Source organism: Larus michahellis, chromosome 1, assembly GCF_964199755.1.
Source record: "Larus michahellis chromosome 1, bLarMic1.1, whole genome shotgun sequence".
NCBI classification, from domain to species: Eukaryota; Metazoa; Chordata; class Aves; order Charadriiformes; family Laridae; genus Larus; species Larus michahellis.
In genome coordinates this window covers 178,465,524-178,485,684 of record NC_133896.1, presented here as the reverse complement: position 1 = coordinate 178,485,684, position 20,161 = coordinate 178,465,524, and the positions used below count along the sequence as shown (strand labels likewise).

Here is a 20,161-nt window from a genome sequence, read left to right as displayed (position 1 = left end):
TAAAAGGCCAGAGAAGCGATCCAGAGAAATTATATTCTTAGTTGATAAACTAAAATTATATTTCAGCTATGAAATGCAAGATACTTTTTTTTTCCCATGCCATCATGAAGACAAGCAAAATTCCAAACCGAAGTTTAGTCGCCTGACTATAACCAAATGATCTGTTTCTGGTATTCTGTGTGTTTCCGAAGCACAGGTTTATGAAAGCATTCCTTTAGCTTGAAATACGATGTACTCAACAGCACATTTGTCCTTAAGGCTGTATGATTCTGCCTTTGCTAAAAATCTAGACAATGCTTTTCACCCACAGATCTCAAAGAAGTTTACAAAAGTAGCTACATGGCACTGAGAAGCATTTGTCTTATGTCCCATGATGTCAAAGTTACACGTACAGTCTTGTCTTTAAAAGAATTCTTACGTAGCATACAATAAACACTGAAATACTGCAAATAATAGTTCTGGTCTGAAGTTATTGTTTATCTTATTTTCATCTTTGCAACTGCATGTTTTTAGAAAGGGAGCACATCCATCCAACTAGGAATATATGCATTCAGTATACACTAAGAGAAAAATACATACTAATGAAAGTACTGAAGTAAAAAATAATAAATCAGTGTTTAATCTGTTAAACAACAGAAAAATTCTTATGAACTAGTGATACTGTCATTGAACTGGAGAGAGTTTGAGAACAAGCTTGCTCTGGCTTTTTCACCCTACGATTTGGAATCTGCTCACAGTACTGCCAGCTTAACCAAAAAGGATTAACTCTCATATCCAACTGAGAACACAGATAATTCTCAGTAATTGGTAAAAAATGAAGATGAATGGGGCTGAGAGATAAGGAGCAATTAGCTCATCAGCAGTTACAGCTGTGCACTCAATCCGGATCCATCTCTTGAGTCTCGGCCCCTTTTAAAGAACCCAAGCAGAATAAGCACAGGACACCCCCTCCCAAAAAATTGCCGTACCTGCCCATCATTCCTCTCTCTTCCATTTTATTTCCATGCTATACTAAGACACCTGTCATAGCATTCTGTGTAAATTACTACCTCTCCCAGGACCTGTTTCTACAGCCAATCTTCCTTTTACATTTAAAAAAAAAAAAAAAAAAAAAAAAGGGAAAGAAAAAAAAATCCCCAAACCCGGAAACCAAATGACTACTGTAGACACTCTTAAGTTCCCTGTCAATCGTTTCATTATAGCAGCATCATCTGTTTGAAAATATAAGCAATTCCCTCATCTAATTATAGGGAGGATTTGAGGTTCATTAACATTGCCAAGGCAGAGAATCAGATGTGCAACTGCAGAGCTGTGCTCAGTGGCCTGCATTCTCTGTTTCCTTTTATTTGCTTTTTCAAGGTCTCCAAGACTTTTTCCTGAAACCATAAAAGTAATTCTTTCCTTCAAAATAGACATGTGTGTTTAGAAAAAGGAAATGACTGCATTTTGTACTGTTCTATTATTGGGCAAGGTCACTGGAGAAAAATAATTTCACCTAAATCATTTTATCTCTGATTCTGGATGAAAAAAAAAGAATAATAGTATGCAAGCAGCCATTAGTTTTGAACAACAGATCACAGGAAACCTTGCGTTTGTCTCATAATTTTAAATATTGCAAGGTAATGCAGATGAATAGGAAACCTAACATGCCAAGAAAACCTCTTAATTTTCAACACGTTTTGTGGTTGTTTATGGATTAACGTCCCAGCCAAGTGTAAAATGTTGCCTTGTATTTCCTAACTGTGTTTAGAAACTGCGAACACCAAAGTCTTCATGATTGCTTCACTTCCTTAAAGAAATAATAGCATTTTTTTTGTGTATGAATGTAGTTTAAACAATGACATTTTCTTGGGACATCTGTTTTGTGATCACATTTTGAATAGATATGAACTCATTTCCTACTAAGCAAGTAATTTACTATTGTTGATAGTTGTTTACAAGTTTTATGAGTCAGATTTTAGCAAGTGGCAAAGGTCTTTACAAATCCTTTGAGTATTCCCTAAAGTGTATGCATAGTGTTTTCATTATATAAAATGGTCGGGAAGCAAAAGTATAGGGACTGTTCTACACTTCCTACCAAGTTATAGATAGCAAAGCCTAGCTCACATAAATAGCTTTAAACATATTTATTTTCAAAGGCTTCTATCTTCTGCTGCAGGTTAATGAAGTATGATAGCAGGGCTGTAAGTACTTAAGCAGCAAGGAAATAATCGAGCTGCTCTACCTATCTATAACTTTGTAGTATTAGCCAGTAAACATACAACTGATTCTAGTATCATCCTAAAATGTTGATATGACAAAGAGCAGAACCTCTGCAAGGAAATTTAAAGTTTGACCTTGTCACTCTCTTTCTTTTAATTCTGCAATTAAATAAAAAAAACCACATATATACAGCACAATCTTTTTTTGTTTGTTTGTTTGCTGCCATACAGAATTCATTTTTTAAACAAAAACCCAGTAATTTATCTATCCTGCATGTTGTACGTAGAATTGCCACTAAAAAGAACCCAGGACATTTTTCCTTCTTATCTGCAATGTAGCTCATATCAGCCAAGCTGTCACAAGACAGTACTTGATATAAACAAGAGATTGCAAAGACATCTCAGTAATCAATATTAGGATGGCTACAGTATGGAAGCCCCAACCACTGCATATCATTTGTCTCAGCATCTATTTCTATGACCAAATGAAGCATTAATTCAAATCATAAATCTATGGTGATTTAAATCTGGGAATGAGCACCTGCCTGCTTTAATGATTTATTTTGTACATTTCAGTAAGCAGGAGATTTGTCCATATGAACTGACAGGTCACCTTCAGATGCCAGTAGCAGACTGTTTATCACCATGCAGACTAGCATCTCATCTTAGCAAGTAAATATTAAACTAAAAGAATCCAATTGATTGTGGATGGGGGAGAAAGGCGTTGCAGCCATATATTTTACTCAGTGTGCTAATACCTCACTCTGATTCCTCTGTAATTTCTTTTTTTTTTTTTCTTTTTTCCCCCTTCTAAATGATAATTCTGGTGGGAGGATACAAGCTCAAGGTTACCATACAAAACTGAGGGATATAAAATAATTACTTATTAGTATCATTGGCTTCCTTTAACTCCCTTCACTCACTAACCTTTTGGCCACTGCTTCAAAGGACCAAGTTAATAAATAAATAGTTAATAAATTTGTGTAACCCTCTGTAATTATACAATGCACATCTACAAAAATGACTTCTATAATTCACATTAAGCATCTGATTAAAACCAAAAAGCAAGACAATTCAGAAGTAAACCTGACAATACAACTCAAGAGCCCAAATTTTAATTGTCTTCTTTTACATAACCATTGGAACAGCCTAAGAACACAGTATTATCAATCCACGTACCTTAATATACCATAATGCCTGTTACATATAGGCTAAGATATAGCAGTTAAGCTTTTAGCCCGCTTGGTTAGTTTGTTTGTTGCTTTTCAGTTTGGTCAGGCACATAACATAATTTAAAATATAAACCAAAATCAAGTTATTTTCTTTCGGTTTATTCCTTCTTCCTGGCAACATTCAGTACATAGTATTTCAAATTCATGCCTAACAAGCTAGAATTTAAAACACTGATGGTATATGGACTTGATAATATTTATTTGAAAAGACATAAATAAACATCTGAAAAAAATGCAGGGGAAAAAAGCACACACCTACTGCAAAGGTGAAATATGAGTTCTTGTCAAGATAATACAATATGCTAATTTTCAAAAATGCAACTAATAAATAGAGACTTAACTCTTCATGAACCTAATATTACTCTGGCATTAGTAGTAGTAGGAATCACTTCTCTGATTCCACAGGCATAACCGACTCTGGACACTAGACAGGGCTCAGTATAAAAGAAACAAATAAATGCAAACTATTTTTGAGAAAACCTCTATAGGGAGCGTATAGCTCAAGACCGGATGCACAAACAAGCACACTGTATTTCCAGAACCATTCCTCACGGAATGGAGCGAACTGGAATGCTACTCACTCTACTCAGAAGAGTCATTTTTTTCTGAACAAAATGAACTCAGTTCTTCACTCAGTTAAATCAGGAAATTAACTGAAGTTAACAAGTTAAGTTAAGGGGCTGAGAGGAAATTTTGACAATGACAATAAGTAATCTTGCTCCGCTAACTTTGCCCTACTAAAATAGCTAGAATGTATTTTCTTAAACAAGGAAAATGATTAAGCTGTGTAAGAAGAGCAGATTAGTTATCTAAATTATGCCTCAAACAATGATTTCAAAATAGATTATTTTTTTCTTTTTTATTCAGAGAAAATTCAGACATTCCCTCCATCCACTCTCCTACAAACACTTCACATGCTTTACATGTCGATTTCCTGTTAACTTTTCCATGACCACGGATGTACAAGTGGTTTGGCTCTAGAACTGCCAAGCAGAATAACAGTTCCATAATCGAACATCTCAACATTTTGTTCCACATATTGCATGCATCTAGGTCTGAAATTCAAATCTAAACTGGCTTCTAGTTCTAATAAAGACTCTTTATCCTCCCAGTTTGTATTTACACTTTTCACTCTTTCTCATTACTTTACTTTCCTTCCAGTCTGCTAGGGGCCACCTGGTCCTTCCACTTCATTTGTACCTATCTCCTCCTCCCAGATTGCAAATACACCTGCTCTCTACCCCCTCTTGTCTTCTCTCCAAGAGGACAATCTTTCCACTAACATTCTAGTGACTGCGCGTGCTGGTATCTGAGTACTAACACAACTAATTTAAGACTATTTTCTTCACCATCGCAGATGCATTTCTCTAAGCCTTTCCTTAAAAGGAAAAGAAAAAAAACTGGTTGTCTCCTTATGCAGCGATGCATACATATTGTTGTTATTTAAAATAGCCTGTACCTAGGCGAACCAGTTCTTTGAACTGCAATTCACATTATTTCTAAATAGTAGCCTACCAATGCTTACCAAACTGTACAGAAATGCTGTTCACAAACACATATTTATTTATGTAAAGGCTAGTACATAACTCTCTAAGACTCATTTCAAATTTATTTAGGAGATGAAAAACTAAAAAATAAACAAAACTAAACAAAAGAGGCAAAATAAAAACAAAAAAAAACCCTATCTTAAGTCATTTTTTTCCAATATACACCAATCTTGCCTGCAGTCTTCTGAACGTACCTCTTTGTCATTGAATTTCTGTTGCTGAGTTAATACTGTCTCAACATGATAAAAGGAGCCAATACAATGAAATGGCATAACAAAACATTTTACAGCAGACACACACAGATGATTAAAGATTTAATCAACAACAACAAAAAGTTACTCTAGCTTTGAAGTATGCTTTAGCAAAACAAATCGTCCAAACAAATGAATAAAGTATACGGAAACAATTCTTTTTTGAGAAAGAACAAGAGTTGCTGATGGGTGCTTAAGAAATGGAAAAAACTGTTAACTACATTTTAGGAATGTGTTTATTAAAATAAAATATGATAGGAACTGCAGAGCATGGCAATAATTTATTGTGTATGTATGTTTTCCTTTTGTCACAGGGCACATGAAAGTATGAAATATTTTGCTTTCAAGCTTGTGTTCTGAATTACCTAAAGTCGATACCCAGCACACTGAGCAGGAGACATTGTTAAATTTCGCTTTGACACCATCATCTGTCACCCCACCTGTACTTTGAAAAATGAACTCTAAGCAATCAAACCACTTTCTTTCATGGAAAATATTAACTCAAGTCTGCAAAAGTAACCTGCAAAGGAAAGAATGTTTTTGTAATAGTAACAATGCTGAACGCTGGTGTAAAGGTCAGATACAAAACTAAAACTAAAAAGAGTAAGAAAAGGAAAACAAATATGCAACTTTTCACACCAAATCAAGGACTTCAGAAGGAAGTCCAGAAGGATCGCCATTTTAATAAAATACCAGAGCATTGTGGACATATAATAATGCTGTGTCTGAGACTTACCGACGCTTGAGTTCAGATCTCCATTTTCAGAGTCTGCTCCATGCTGGTTATTATTTGCATGATAGTTGGACATAGCTTCCAATTTAATTTTTTTCACTTTCATTGCTTCTGCTATGGCGGCGTTGGTGGCAGCTGCTGCCGCTGCAGCTGCTGCTGTCAGGCCTGCAAATAAGTATGAACAAAATTTAATATACATTATTCTATGATTCTTCATTATCGTAGGGACTAAGACTGATACTCTTCCTTTATGCTTGCTATATAATGAACGTTGAACGTTGCAGAGTACTGTTCTTCATCTGATTTGAAGTTTTTTAACTTTTTCAAGTAAAATGCTTTGCATCCTATTTAGATAGTTATTTCTCCATGTTCACCTAAATCTGAACTTGGTATCCAGTAACTACAGCCGTAACACCACCATAACTAACTGGAGATACAAATACATGCTTTCAGAAATCTCATCTAGCTTCAAAATAGTGTCTTAAGTGTCTGGTTATGAATAGGTGAACATGTACAAAACTGGACTTAGAAAAAAACTCAACCTTTAGATCTAAAATGTTTGCCATGCTAAAGAAAACAGAAAAAAACAGGTCTGTAACTTCTATTTAAGAGTAACAGATGAAAGAACCCAGATATTTATTTCTCATTTCACACATAACAGCAAGGAGGTGTAGGCACTCTAGGAAGCGTTTTTAGAAGAAAGGTTAGAAATGCTGAACATTGGTAAAATGCTTATTTTGCTTTCCCCAAAAGTTCAAGGCATGAAGGCATTTATCAGTGAGGAAAGGAATTATTAAACCCATTTAATCCCAATCCCAAAGCAAACTTCAGGCAATCCAAGTGCTCTTCCTACCAAACCGAATTTCTGCCATCCAGCCATTTACAAGAATGTCTTACAAAAACAAGAAAAGTCCTCTTTGCTGAAAGCAATTAGAGAAATGGCCCAGCAATGCCTTCAAAACTCAAAATTACATACAGTCGTTACTCAGTGTCATAAATTTTTGAGGCAGGATAATTTTTCTGCCATCGCTGAACAGTGCTGCTACCCACTCAGATCCCTTTGCCCCAGCCTGGGTGGTAGCAGAGAGAAGTCTGTGTCAAACCTCGCAAGAGCTGCCTACCCCACACGGCTGATCCAGGGGGCAGAGATGGAACTAATGAGAATTAACTGCAAGAAAACACAGATAAACCATTAAACCAGGCAAGTTTTACCCAGCGATGCAATGCCAGCCCTCAGCCTGTGATGCCACGCATGGAGAACAGGCCCTCAGTCCTTTTGAATTGAGATGCTTGCCCTGGTGGTGGAGAAGGCTTGAAAAAACTCAGTGTAATTAGTTTAAAGGTGCCTGCTTGTCTGATTTTCAGCTGCTCTGAGAGGTGTGAAGTGTCTTATGGATCTCAAGAGGAATTAACTGCACAACTTACTGTTCCAGTGGGCCCAGGCTGCTGCCCAGCATGGGAAGAGTGCAATTTAGCAGGAAGGACCAAATAAGCAAATAATCCCAGGCTGCTGAGGTAAATATTGCTACCACCATTGCTTCCAAGAGCCTCTGGTTGTCTCCTCTGCCTTGTTAAATGGAAAATGAGTTCACTCTTGCCATGTTTTCCGCTAGCGATAGGGAGAGACAAGAGGCAAAATCCAGAGGGGAGAAGGCAGAAGGTGAACGGACACCAGGAATCTCTGCCATCCCAGGGAAAACAAAGAGGTGGCATATGAGGTGCCTTTGAATATATATATATTGTGGCTTGATTCAAGGTTGTTTTCCTTTCTTTGCATGACCGCATAAAGATTAGCAAACAGTTCCAGCCTCCCGACCCTCCTCACAGACTGACTTCTAACACCTCCGAGTGCAATGAGAATTACCAAGTATGTGATAATTACATTCTGCATAGGCACATCAATATTATTTAGAAAACTGCTATTTCAGGTAGAAGAAGAGGTACCAAAAGCCAAAAAAATCATATCAGAAGGTGGATAAATACAAGGGTTTAATTTTATTTTAGCTTCTTCTACTATTACAAATTGTGCATGTTTTGATCTTACGAAGGTATTGACAATAACATGGATTGCTTCCAATGATATTTTTACCTTAGAGGAAGGATATGAAGTTATACATTATACAAATTTGGTTACAGTCTCTAAATTAGGCCACAGAAAAGGGGATGGTGCACCTCTGAACTTCGGTTTGCATCCTGTGCACATTAAACAATACAATAACCTATACTTCCTTTTTTTATATACATCGCTGACAAGCTAAAACTAGCATCTTTAAAGAACAATCCTTTGGAGGGATATTCAAATACGATACAACTAATGAATACAACAGCAGGCCTCAAACTTTTGGCTGCGACTGCACTTCCAGACCAGCAGTTTTTAAGAGCTTCCAAAAATACCATATTAAACAGACACTGGACATTGGGCTTGTGAACCCACCTGTAAATACTGTGTCTCACTGGGGTAATGACCCGGTCACAGCCAGCTAAAATACAAACTCTCTTTTGTTACAAAATTTGCGACCAAGTGTACTTCAGTGCTCCTCTCCAAAGTAGGCCGCAATGCTTCTCTCTAGAGGAAGCCATAACCTTTGGACAGGGACTGGGAAACTAAAATACAGATTGCTTAGTTCTGTAGTACGATTTTCGCAAGATAATGCTTGTGATAATAAACCAGAATTTAAAAAAGCAGAAATTAAATTTCTAGTTTCATTCCTTTTATCATACAACCGTGTAAGTGACTGAAATGATTACTTTGCTATACAGCAATTAATTTAAACTGTACAAATCTGAAATGCATGTCTCGTATAAGCACCGGTGTAAGTAGGGGGGAAATGTAAGTAAGGAATAAACCTCAGAAATATCGCTTAATAATGCCGTTCCTCACAGCAGTTCCTGACTGCAGCACAGTTTATGCTTTACTGTTACTTTTTCTATCCCTTAACTACCACAATATAGCCACGCAAGTGGTAAGGAAAGTGCTGAGCCCCTTGCATTACTCAGGTACAGGTATATACTTGGGTAAATACTTGAGATTTTTTTTTTTAATTGGTTGTTTGAGAAAGCCTTTTGACCTAAACATTATTTAATATCACTTTACTCTTACAACAAGTAGCCACAGAATTTCTGAGGTGCACACTTTTCTACACTACAGAAATTTTATCTTGAAGTATGGAATAACCAGAAGTCACCTATAAAGGCAACTGAAATGAAAGAAATAAGGAACACATCCAACAGCCATTTAGGTATTTTTTATTCTTTACAAATATTTATTTGAACAGATAAAAAGTATCCAGGCCAAAATATTCAATGGATTAAAGTCAATGGTAGTTGTCATTAATATTCTGAAATTGATAAGTTGTTTATGTCTGGCATTCTTCCTGCTGATTATGCAGTGAGACAGGCAGCTTTATAAATATCTCATCACTCCATCGTCACACAAATTTCATCGACAGTGCTCATGCACAGCTATTAGCAATATGAATCTAACCATTACAAGAGGAAAGAAAATCGAACATGTGGCATTAATACGCAGTCCTGGTTCCTAACCATCTGATAGGCAGATGGTGTAAAGCGGATTCTCCAGCTGAAATGAAGGGGCACATCATTTAAAACCTTGTTTGCATTCTAACTGATATCAGTGCCATATTGATATACATGATACATCATGGCAGTATTTGAACAATCTAGTTTGTTTCAGTCATAAATGTTTACAGCCTTGTTTTTTATCTTTAGAAGCATGTTCTGAAGAGCGTATTTTTAATTTATGAAACCTATTGTTTACTTCTGTTGAACCAGAAGATTAGCGAAGAGCAGGAATATTAAATTACCACAACCGCAGCAGTATAACTAAGATGGATGAATAAAGTATGGTTTTTCAATAAAAGATGTTAGTAAAGGAATTAAAAAAATTAGCCTAGACATTTTATGCATTAAATACATTTATTCATTTAAACCTTACAGCTTTTTTCCCATGTGACATACTTAGAACTTTAATGCTTTATAAAGCTATTCATTTAAATCTCTTACTGCGTGCAATTAATCTTGTCCAACAATTTAATTCAAAAAGCAAAACATCTGAAAGTAAAGTTCAATTCAGCCATCACGCTTCTGAAGTAATCTCCGTATTGCTGACAGTTCCTATAGACTCATCAGCAAAAGTCTGTTCAAGGTGTCTTGTAGGAGCCGTATGAATTTGAATTACAGCTCAATTGAAAGCTCTCCAAGCCTTAGTAGGAACTCAGGAACAAGAAGCAGAACACCAAAAGAAAGCGTGAATGATCCTTCCCTACAAAGACCTTCTCTCTTCTGTCACTAGATTACTTTGGCCTGTTGGGTGTGTTTGTAGCTGTTAATTATGTTAATAAAGTTGCAGCCTGCTGCCTCTGCCAAATATAATCATAAGCTTTCTCCTGCCAAGTTCTAGTCTAATTTACACCCGTGCAACTCTACTGAAGTCAGAATTTCGTGGGTGAGAATGAGACCAGAAGTATGCCCAGTATGTGTGGTCTCTAATGCTGAAAAATGAGTGAATGAAATGGAAAAACAATGACAAAAACCATAGCATCTTCAGAAAACAATTCTGTTTTAAAAGCAAAGCACCCGAGAGAGCTGTCATATATCATGACAGATTTTCAAAATGCGTACGAATTACTGGTGGGCACTAAATCACATCCAGGGTTTCTGCCTTCCAACAAATACTATTCCCTGCCTTAAGAGAGAGCTCTTAAAACTTTCAGTTTTGATGGCACGAGCAGCTTACAACACATTTGTGTTGTATTTGTGAAGGAAAAAAGAACAGGACGAATGAGCGTAACTTTTTCAGCCTCAAATGTGTCTCAAAATACACATTTTTGAATTGTATGCCTAAGCTTGGTCCTGGGACAACTTATGAAATTACTGATCTTAATTCACTTTTAACTTCCTTCACATAACTATGGCTAATAGTAATTATAAATCCTAATAGTTATTCAAATAAATAATTAATAACTTCCTTAATATAACTATTACCTTCCTTTATATATACCGTATATATACCATATATATACATATTTATGAGTACATAAAAAATCCACTAATATATATACTGTGTTTTCACAGCCTCTTTCTTTAGGACTCTCAGAACATTTTCAAGATACATTACCTTTCCCATCACAGAACAGGCAAAAAACCAAAATACAGCTGTCAGTAGCGCGTTACATTTAATTTCATTTATTTGCTGGAAAGTTCATTCTGCAGAAATGCTTTATTCATTGCGTGGGAGGAGGTCCAAATCTCATCTAAATTCTGAAAGAACTCCTTTCATTATTTCAAATTAATGCTTAATCCTTTTTCCTATAGCTTATTTCAGTAGTACTGACTTGAAAATAATTCATGTCTTCTCTTGACTTAACTCCAGATTTTATATTGAGGCTCTTACTTGGGCAAAATTCTTACTAAAATCTGAAAAACTCCGCCTGAGAAAGAGGCAGGGTTACCTCCTAGGACTTGACCCCGATCACTGTAGATTATTGCACTGGTTTCACGGGTTTCAGGAGTTCAGGTACAAGTTTTTGGTAGCTTATTACGCTGCTGCCCAGTTATTTCAAGTGAAATAGGATCCTAACGTTAGTCTCTGATCTAATGGGTGTTTTATATAGTGTGATACATAAAACAAGAAGGGGAAAGCAATCTGCAGGAGGACAGAGGTCTGATTACATAGACTGGATTGCAGAAAGGGGAACTTCAGACTACACCATAATGTTCTGCTAAAATGTACTGAGTTTCATTAGTAGCATTCTTCATGTATAATGTAGGCCTGGAATCTCACAGTTGTCCAAAAGCCTTATTTCTGTTAAGCTGCCTGGATTGATCCAGTATTGGTAAATTTAAATACCTGTTATTTTGGGATAAACAAGAAATATCTGTCTGGCCCTTCTAGCTCTATTTTCCTGTCCAACTTGGTGTGTGGTTCAGCATAAACTGCTCATCCTGATCTATTTTTAACGTCTTTAAAAGGGCTATTATTAAAGGAATCATAATAAATACATACCTAAATAAATAAAATATTGTTAAAGAAGGAATACTTAGAAAAGTTCCGCTGTGTGATCTGGTTTAGACTGGTGCAACTAAAATGAAACTGCCAGTCTTGCACTGGGAGGAAACTAGTGTATGTGAGGCTCAAACCATCTGTTGTTCATCAGACTAATCAGACCTTTTTCCTGTAACTACTCCTAAATTGCAATATGAATTTTGAGGTCTGGGTATTGCATTTAAAATCAACAAGCAAAAGAGATAAATTTCCACAGCAATCTTCAAATCTAAAAATCTTTTTGCTTACAACGTGTCTCTGCAATTAATAACACAGTTGCAGAAATAAAACATTCACCTAGAAAGTAGTGTCCTCTTGATTTGCTTTGTTAAAAGTAACTAGAAGTTAATATTAAGACTGTATTTTTTGAATGAGAAGTGCTAGCAGGTTCAATGATGCATAAAAATGCCTAAAGGTACTTATTTTATCACTAATATTTGCCATTTATAGAACTGGTGGACTTGCATTCCATGAAGTTACTCTTTATCATGGATTTATTCCTTTATACTGAAGAGTAAAAAGTGAAATCATAAAGTGTGTTTCAAATCCCACAAAAAATGACTAACTGTTACAGCTTAACGGGGTTTTGTAATTTGTGAATTTATTATTGACTTGCTGCAATTGTGACAGAATTAAACAATGTGTACTGCATAACTGCCTGGCTATTTTGTACGTTTCAGCAACAGTTTAAAATCCTACCAGAATGCACAATACAATTAAGAGAGAACATTCTTTCTTAAACAACAGTCATCGTTTCAAAAGCAATAGATTCTCAGTTCTCATTCAGTCTGTTGCATTATTCATTTCATGTGCAACCTCATGCTGGACCATAAATTGTTACTTTATCTAATCAAAGGCGACTTAACTCCACAGAAGGTCAAAGGTTTAATTTTGTGAAGTATTATCTTACGCTATGAGTTTAACGGAAAAATAGAAGAAGAAAAACAGCCAAGAAACTGGTAATAAATGAACCTTTATTGCCTCAGGCATTGGCCTAGTTAATAAACTTTCATTGAAGGTTTCTTTCAACTGTTATGGACAATGAGGTAAAAAAAATCTTAAATTACAGCCATGTGTGACTTTTAAAGCGGGCATTCTTTTTTATCTCAACCTCCCCAGCTTAGGAAAAAGACAAAGAGATTGTCTTCAATTTCTTAACCAAAAATGTATGCTTCTAAACAGATGAAAAAGTGCAGATCAAGCCTTTTTAAAAGCAGAGGTCAGCTTTGAACAATATAAAAAATACTTTTCCTGAAGTGTCAAATCTTGATCCACAATATTTTTAACCGAATAGCATGCAATTCCAAAAAAAAAAAAAAAAAAAAATGGGAAGGGAAAATATATATACTAACAATATATTATGCTAACAATGATGCTTGGTTCCTAACAGACTTTCTGTTTTACATTTGCATTGCTAGAGTGCAATAATGGCTCTTGTTTAATAGAATGACTTATTATGGGAACAACTTCCCTGCACTTTTTGCAAACAGAAGTTCCTTTCTTCTTTTTGTGTGTATTATCTCATGTTCTCACAACACTATTCTTGCTGTTATGAGAAATTAAAAGTTTTCACGTAATGACAGTTACTGGTCGTTATTGGTGTTCCATGAATTTTCTTGATTTAACATTCTTAGATTTGACTAACTACAACGTCTTTTATTGACATATTCTTTGTGTCTAGTTTAGAGAAGTGTATTTCAGTTTAAGGTATACAGTCAAAAACAGTAAGAAAATCAGTAGTACTTAATACAACCTTAGCCTTTAACTTTAGTCTAATTTATAACTAGACGGACACAACTAATTAATTGTAACACTGCTACGATTCAAAAATACTGAAAGGAGGTGTTCATGCCTGTAACAGCAGTAATGTAGCTAAATACTTATAATCTTTCAACCAGCAGGAGTTTTTGTAGTTTTTTTTATAAACCTAATCCACAGCTTGACACAGATTCTGGGGTAATGGCACACAGTTCTTTGATTAAACTAATATCTAAACAGGATTGAGGCAGCCTCATGGCCCCATGGAAGTACATCTCCCTACAACTTCCGAGCTCAGCCTTGCAAACAGAATTGCCGAATTCTTGCCGATAGACCCATTCTAGTCCAAGCACCTAATCATCTGTGTGAAATTTAACTTATTCATGTGTATAAGTATTTGTGGCATCAGAACAAGTTCAGAATAAAATGAGATTTCAGCTGTGGACCACAGCAGTGCAGGTTTAGCTTTTGTAGCCTTCTGGTGGGATGGATGTGCCTGCAGAGGGACCTCTTCTCTGCACTGGGTCCACACACTGAAGAAACAGCCCACCGATATTTACTCAATGTGGTATCAAAGCCTTTGTGGCCTTTATGGCTTTGGTCCCAAAGCAACATTTTTCCTCAAAGAAAGCAAGATTAGATTCTCAGACTTATTTCAGGCTTCTGCCTTCCCCAAGAAATGAAAACTGCATTATTTCTACTTGTGAAAAGAGAAGGAAAGGAATGCAGGGCCTTAGCTACAAACAACTGCCTTCCATCCTAGCTCCTAACCAGTGTATCTTCAGTAGACCCTTAAAATACAAACTACTATTTCAAGATATTTTAAAGAAGGTTTTCATTGGTTTATTTATTAACAGCATAAGCATATGCTACATGTATAAATAAAAATTAAAATATCTTTAAAGAACAGTTTTGACTCTGTTTTGTCATATTTAGTTTTAAAGTAGATATTGTTTCCCACACCCCAAAAAAGAAAACAGAAACCTTTATATTACAACTTATACTGACAAATTCTGTAATACTCTTCTGATTGCCTCTCTGCATTTGCAGTGTGCAAAGCAGGTTGCACCAAGCATTATATTGACAGAAGTCAATATAACGCTGAAAAAAAATCCCAGAAGTCCACCAGTTATTTCAAGGCATATACACCATTGTTTTAACACAGAAAGTTGGGTAAGAGAATTTTCATGTTTCAAAACGTAAAGAATCCACCTGTAAGGGTCAGGAGAGTCCTCTCTCCTCCACCATCCCCCTATTCACTTGAAGTGTTGTAACTTCAAGAGCTGCACAGTGGCTTTGGGGCTCTTTTTTTCTTCTTTTTTTTTCCCCCCTCCTTTTCTTTTTTAAGTTTTGTCAGATCCATTATGCATTACGCTGCGCCACAGGCAAGGCATGGGGCTAAATGTACTATCACAGCACAGTGATAGCAGAGTATTGTACTGCGATGCAGGACTGTGATACTGTACAAAGTAGCTGTGATAATGACTTACGGGGAGCACCGTGTAGTCCTGCTTTCACATCAAAAGGCAGTCAGTCCTTACAGACAGTCTTCTCTCACCTAAATGCTCTACCTGTACCTGTTGCACTGGGTAACAGGACACTAAATTCCACGGGCAACACCCTGAGTGCTGACCAAAGCACCAGACAAACCACGCTCTGGTGGCTTCTTACATTTGAAGGCACCCGTATCTCTTCGCAACACAAACAGCGGCACAACAGTGGGATGATGTGAGTAATAAAAATAATCGACAAAAACATAATTAGTATCTAGATAATAACTCACTTTTTTATCCCCACTACAAGTAATCTAACTTCAACCAACTGCAAGATGCAATCTCAGTACTTAGCAATGTGAGTATCAACATTGGAGATGAAGCACATGGAGACCATGTCTTTAATTTTTCGCATAAAAATATGCATAGCCTGTTTCTGATAAGAAGTACATATGCATATGAAGACATCACTAGTCTGTAACTTCTACACTAAAATTTTGCATATGAATCATTTGGAAAACGGAACAGAAGCATTGGTATTACTTTATACTAGAAATCAGAACAACATGCACATTCTAATGATTTGATACTAATGTTGATTTCAAATCACTTTGGAAGTCATACAGGTAGCTAATAAGATTTCAAATCTAAAATGTTGATTGTAATTTACAGCATTTGGTGCTACACAACCCAACAAGCTTGGTGGCCACTTTCTAAAGTGAAGTGAAGAACACGTGAGCTCTGAAACGTACCTCATGGACTGCTAAGGTACAGAACTTCAAGCTTTTTTGGCATGCATAAGTTTCAGAGGAAACAAGGGGAAATGACAGGGTTTGTTGCAATTCCTTACACTGAATTGTTGAGTATATTCAAAATTGAATTCTTAATCAGTAGTTAAGATATGTTAAAACACAGGCTCAGTTTTGGAAACACAGGAATTACTTTTTAAAAGGATGCAGTCCTATTGTTGAATTCAATTTTGTGAGCCCATAAAATTAAGATTTTTTTTTTCTGACAGTGGTACAAGGTTTATCTGACATTTCTAGCATTCTCTTTGTTTGTTCTGCTCTTCAATTGGATGTATTAGTCCCATGCTATAATTCTTCGCCAAGCTTGAAAAAGAGCAGTTCCTCCATCTATCAAAACAGATTTTCAAAGGCAATAACAGGCCACAAGAGAACTGCATTTTATCTAAGCGGCATGCTAACCAACGGCTGGTATACAGTGAGGCTTCACATAATAAAGGCAGATGAATCAACATGATTCTGTCCTTCCAGCAACAATATTTAATAAAGATGCCATATCATCTACGGAGACATTCATATATGCACAATGTAGTATCATGATCAAATCTGAAGAGTATACATGCGCTTGTATTTACATTTTTCTCTCTTTGCTGTTGACACCCTGCCCTTCTCAACTACAGAAAACACATTTCAAAAGCAGCACTATAGCGTTGTTTCAACTGACCGCGTTTTGGAAGAAAAATATTTACAACTAGGTTTTTTTCCATTTTCACATTTGTTGTAAGAAAGCTTACATTGCAGGAAAACTTTAGTGAAATTTAGTGGAATATTCTATTTTCATTGGAAGCTGCTACCGTTCAAGCATAAGTGATTGATATTCCTCATATGAAAGAGTATGAAATACAAAATGAGTTATAAAATGGCTTCAGTGCATGGAAAAAAGATTGCCTCCTACAAAGTTAATGATATACAGGAATTTTGGATGGATTCACACTTCCAATTTCCTAAATGAACAGTTTGACATTTCTACACCAAACCAACAGAACACCAGAAAACCAACCACATCCTGGGCTACATCAAAAGAAGTGTGGCCAGCAGGTCGAGGGAGGTGATTCTGCCCCTCTGCTCTGCTCTGGTGAGCCCACCTGGAGTACTGTGTCCAGCTCTGGAGTCCTCAGCACAGGAAAGACATGGACCTGTTGGAGCGGGTCCAGAGGAGGGACACAAAAATGATCAGAGGGCTGGAGCACCTCTCCTATGAGGACAGGCTGAAAGAGTTGGGGTTGTTCAGAGAAGGAGAAGAGAGAAGGCTTCAGGGAGACTTTATTGAAGGCTTTCAATACTTAAACAGGGCTTATAAGAAAGACGGAGAGAGACATCTTACCAAGGCCTGTAGTGACAGGACGAAGGTCAATGGCTTTAAAGCGAAAGAACGTAGATTTACATTGGATATAAGGAAGAAATTTTTTACGATGAGGGTGGTGAGACACCGGAACAATTTGCCCAGAGAAGCTGTGGATGCCCCATCACTGGGGACAAGTGTTCAACTTCAGGTTGGATTGGGCTTTGAGCAACTTGATCTAGTGAAACCTGTCCCTGCATATGACAGGGAGGATGAATTAGGTGATCTTTAAAGGACCCTCCCAACCCAAACCATTCTATGATATATCAACTTTATTAATAGGTTCAAATATTTTTTGCATCCAATTGCAACATCAATTTCCTTAATCTTATCCTTTTTGCAAAGAGATATTTTAACCAATGTTTTTATTTCTAGCTACCATATAAAGACCAAAAAACTAAACTTTAGTCCAATTCAAAGCTCCTACATTTGTGCTCTCTCTCCACTCTTACTAGCATCAAGTGTTTCACACAAGCGTTAACAGAAGCAATAATATCTGCGGAAAGCCATTAGCACAAAATACTTCACCATGTATTTACTTTCTTTTTCTCATCCTACGTGTTCATACAAAAGGTCCAGATGCAAAATTATGGAAGATATTTTTTCTAGCAGCAGGATTTGGCTTTTTAGCAGATTCCATAAACAGTTATTTTGGCAGCTTTAGAGATGCCCCTAGGTCAGTCACTTGGTTGGACAGCTGATGGCCTGTCTGATTCTCCTGCCTGCCATTTTCTTATGATTTATCTTCAGTTATCTGTAAATTAAATCCAAACAGATCATTATCCTACACCTACAAAACCACTGCTTAACTATATGTGCCAAGCATCCCTTCTACAGAAATCCTTAGTGGGTAGCAAGAAGAATCTGAACAGAGACGCTGAAAGAAGATATCTGAATAATATCTGAATGAGTTTTGATGTAATTCGCCCTTTTAGTTAAAAATATGATTGTTCTAACAAAAGAACAGAAGAAGAAATTAGAGGCTCTTGAATTTTAATTCTGATATTACCAGAAGGTATCAGATATGTCATCTACATTTTAATTTTACTCCCATCTACCTATTAGATGGAGATAATACTTCCTTACCTTACAGAAGGATTATTAATATAACTTAGTCAAGAATTGTACAAAGCTATAAAAATAAAAAGAAAATGCCAAGCATGTATTAATATTGTTATCAGCCCTGGTTCTAAATCTATAAAGGCAAAGTCCATAAATTGCAAACTAAACTTGCTTAAGAAGTGAGGGCAGCAGTTCAGTGTAAAGTGTACACGGGTAAAAATCCACAAAGGAACTATGAAAGTGAAACATTGCTTTCAAATTTACCATGTACCTTAAAAGGTCGCAGAACACTTTTGAGCCCAGGAGGCATTAACAAAGAATAGGAAATAAACATTTAGGATTTCTGTTAGTTTAGCTGGAGTTTTTTTCTTAAAACCATCAATTTAACAGATACAAGATTTTTTACTAATTTGAAGTTCAAGTTAGTATATGGTCAATTGCAATGCTGAAGCGGGGAGGGAGTAAGATCAAGAGTTTAGCAATTTTCCAAAAAAAAAAAAAGATCCAAAAAACCTCAGAGTTTGTGATGATTTGTCAAAAAGGCTTAATTCCCTGAAAGCTACTTAGGGCTTTATGAAAATAAAAAGAAATTTTTAAAAATCCCTATCCTTTTGTTACTGCCTGAGCTAGTTAAATGCAAAATGTACTTTTCTAAATCACTGACAATAACAGCAGGGAATATAATGATTTTACCTTATGTTTGTAAAATGTGACTACTTATTTTTTTTTGTTGACTGTAAAGGAAGCCGTATTCTGAAAAACAGGATATTAAGGATTAAAAAAATATACTTCTAATCTAATTGTACCATAAAGCCATCAGACATTTAAAAAAATGGCCTGAAAAAGAAAGAGGAACAATATGATTATCTAATAATCTTTCCATCCTTTACAGACAGGAAAAAACAGGTGTACATTTGAGAACTATTACAACAGGGTACCTGTTCAAGGATACAGTAGGAAAATACATCAGTTTTTATCTCTACATTCATTTAGAGTTAAGAATATATCTTGTAAAAGCACCATTCTGAACTTAGCTTCTAAACCAAAATGAAATGTAAACACACAAAACGGAGAAAATTAAAGTTTGTTTTCAACAGAGAAGTATTAACATTGGAGAAAATTCTCGTGCAAAGGTCAATCTAGCATAAGTTAATGCATTAAAGCCTTATGTGAACAACAGCCTCTTCAGTTGTTGATATGTTTTTCCAGACTGATTCGTTCACTCAATCCTGACACAGGCTTTGTTCCTCTAAAATACCTTTCTGGATAATGTCTGACAGCTACAGAAACTCTCTAATTAAGTCAAAACTGCGTATTTTTATTTCTTCAAATGAATGGTTCCAAGCAGGTCAAGTACTGCAGACCACACAGTAACACCCGAGTATCATCTTCTTGGAAATACTACTGCCTGATTGAAATATGCAGGTATCTTCCCATTTTCTGAGAGCTTCTCTTGTAGGCAAATACAGACCTTAGGGCAGGTTCAGTACTTCCTTAAAGCAGAGGTTTGTTGAATATAGAATTATTTCTATTTCAAATTATTAAAATATAGCTACGAGAAGTAATTAAAATTCAATATATTAGTTTTAGCTTCCGGGGTATCATCTGTAGATATATTTTGGAACCCTGAACAAATAAATATCATTAAAAAGCCCACACTATCCTCAAAAGC

The 20,161-nt window shown here is 36.1% G+C and overlaps 1 protein-coding gene across 6 annotated transcripts in view; it reads right to left on the bottom strand.

The window, feature by feature from the left end:
- The window catches only part of DACH1 (dachshund family transcription factor 1), a 365,270-nt gene that overhangs the window by 166,723 nt on the left and 178,386 nt on the right, over positions 1 to 20,161 (bottom strand). For all 6 annotated transcript variants that reach the window (XM_074564434.1, XM_074564395.1, XM_074564385.1 and 3 more), the window contains exon 3: positions 5,968 to 6,129. In XM_074564434.1, the coding sequence (XP_074420535.1) occupies positions 5,968 to 6,129 (162 nt within the window). The remainder of the gene's footprint in view (positions 1 to 5,967; positions 6,130 to 20,161) is intronic.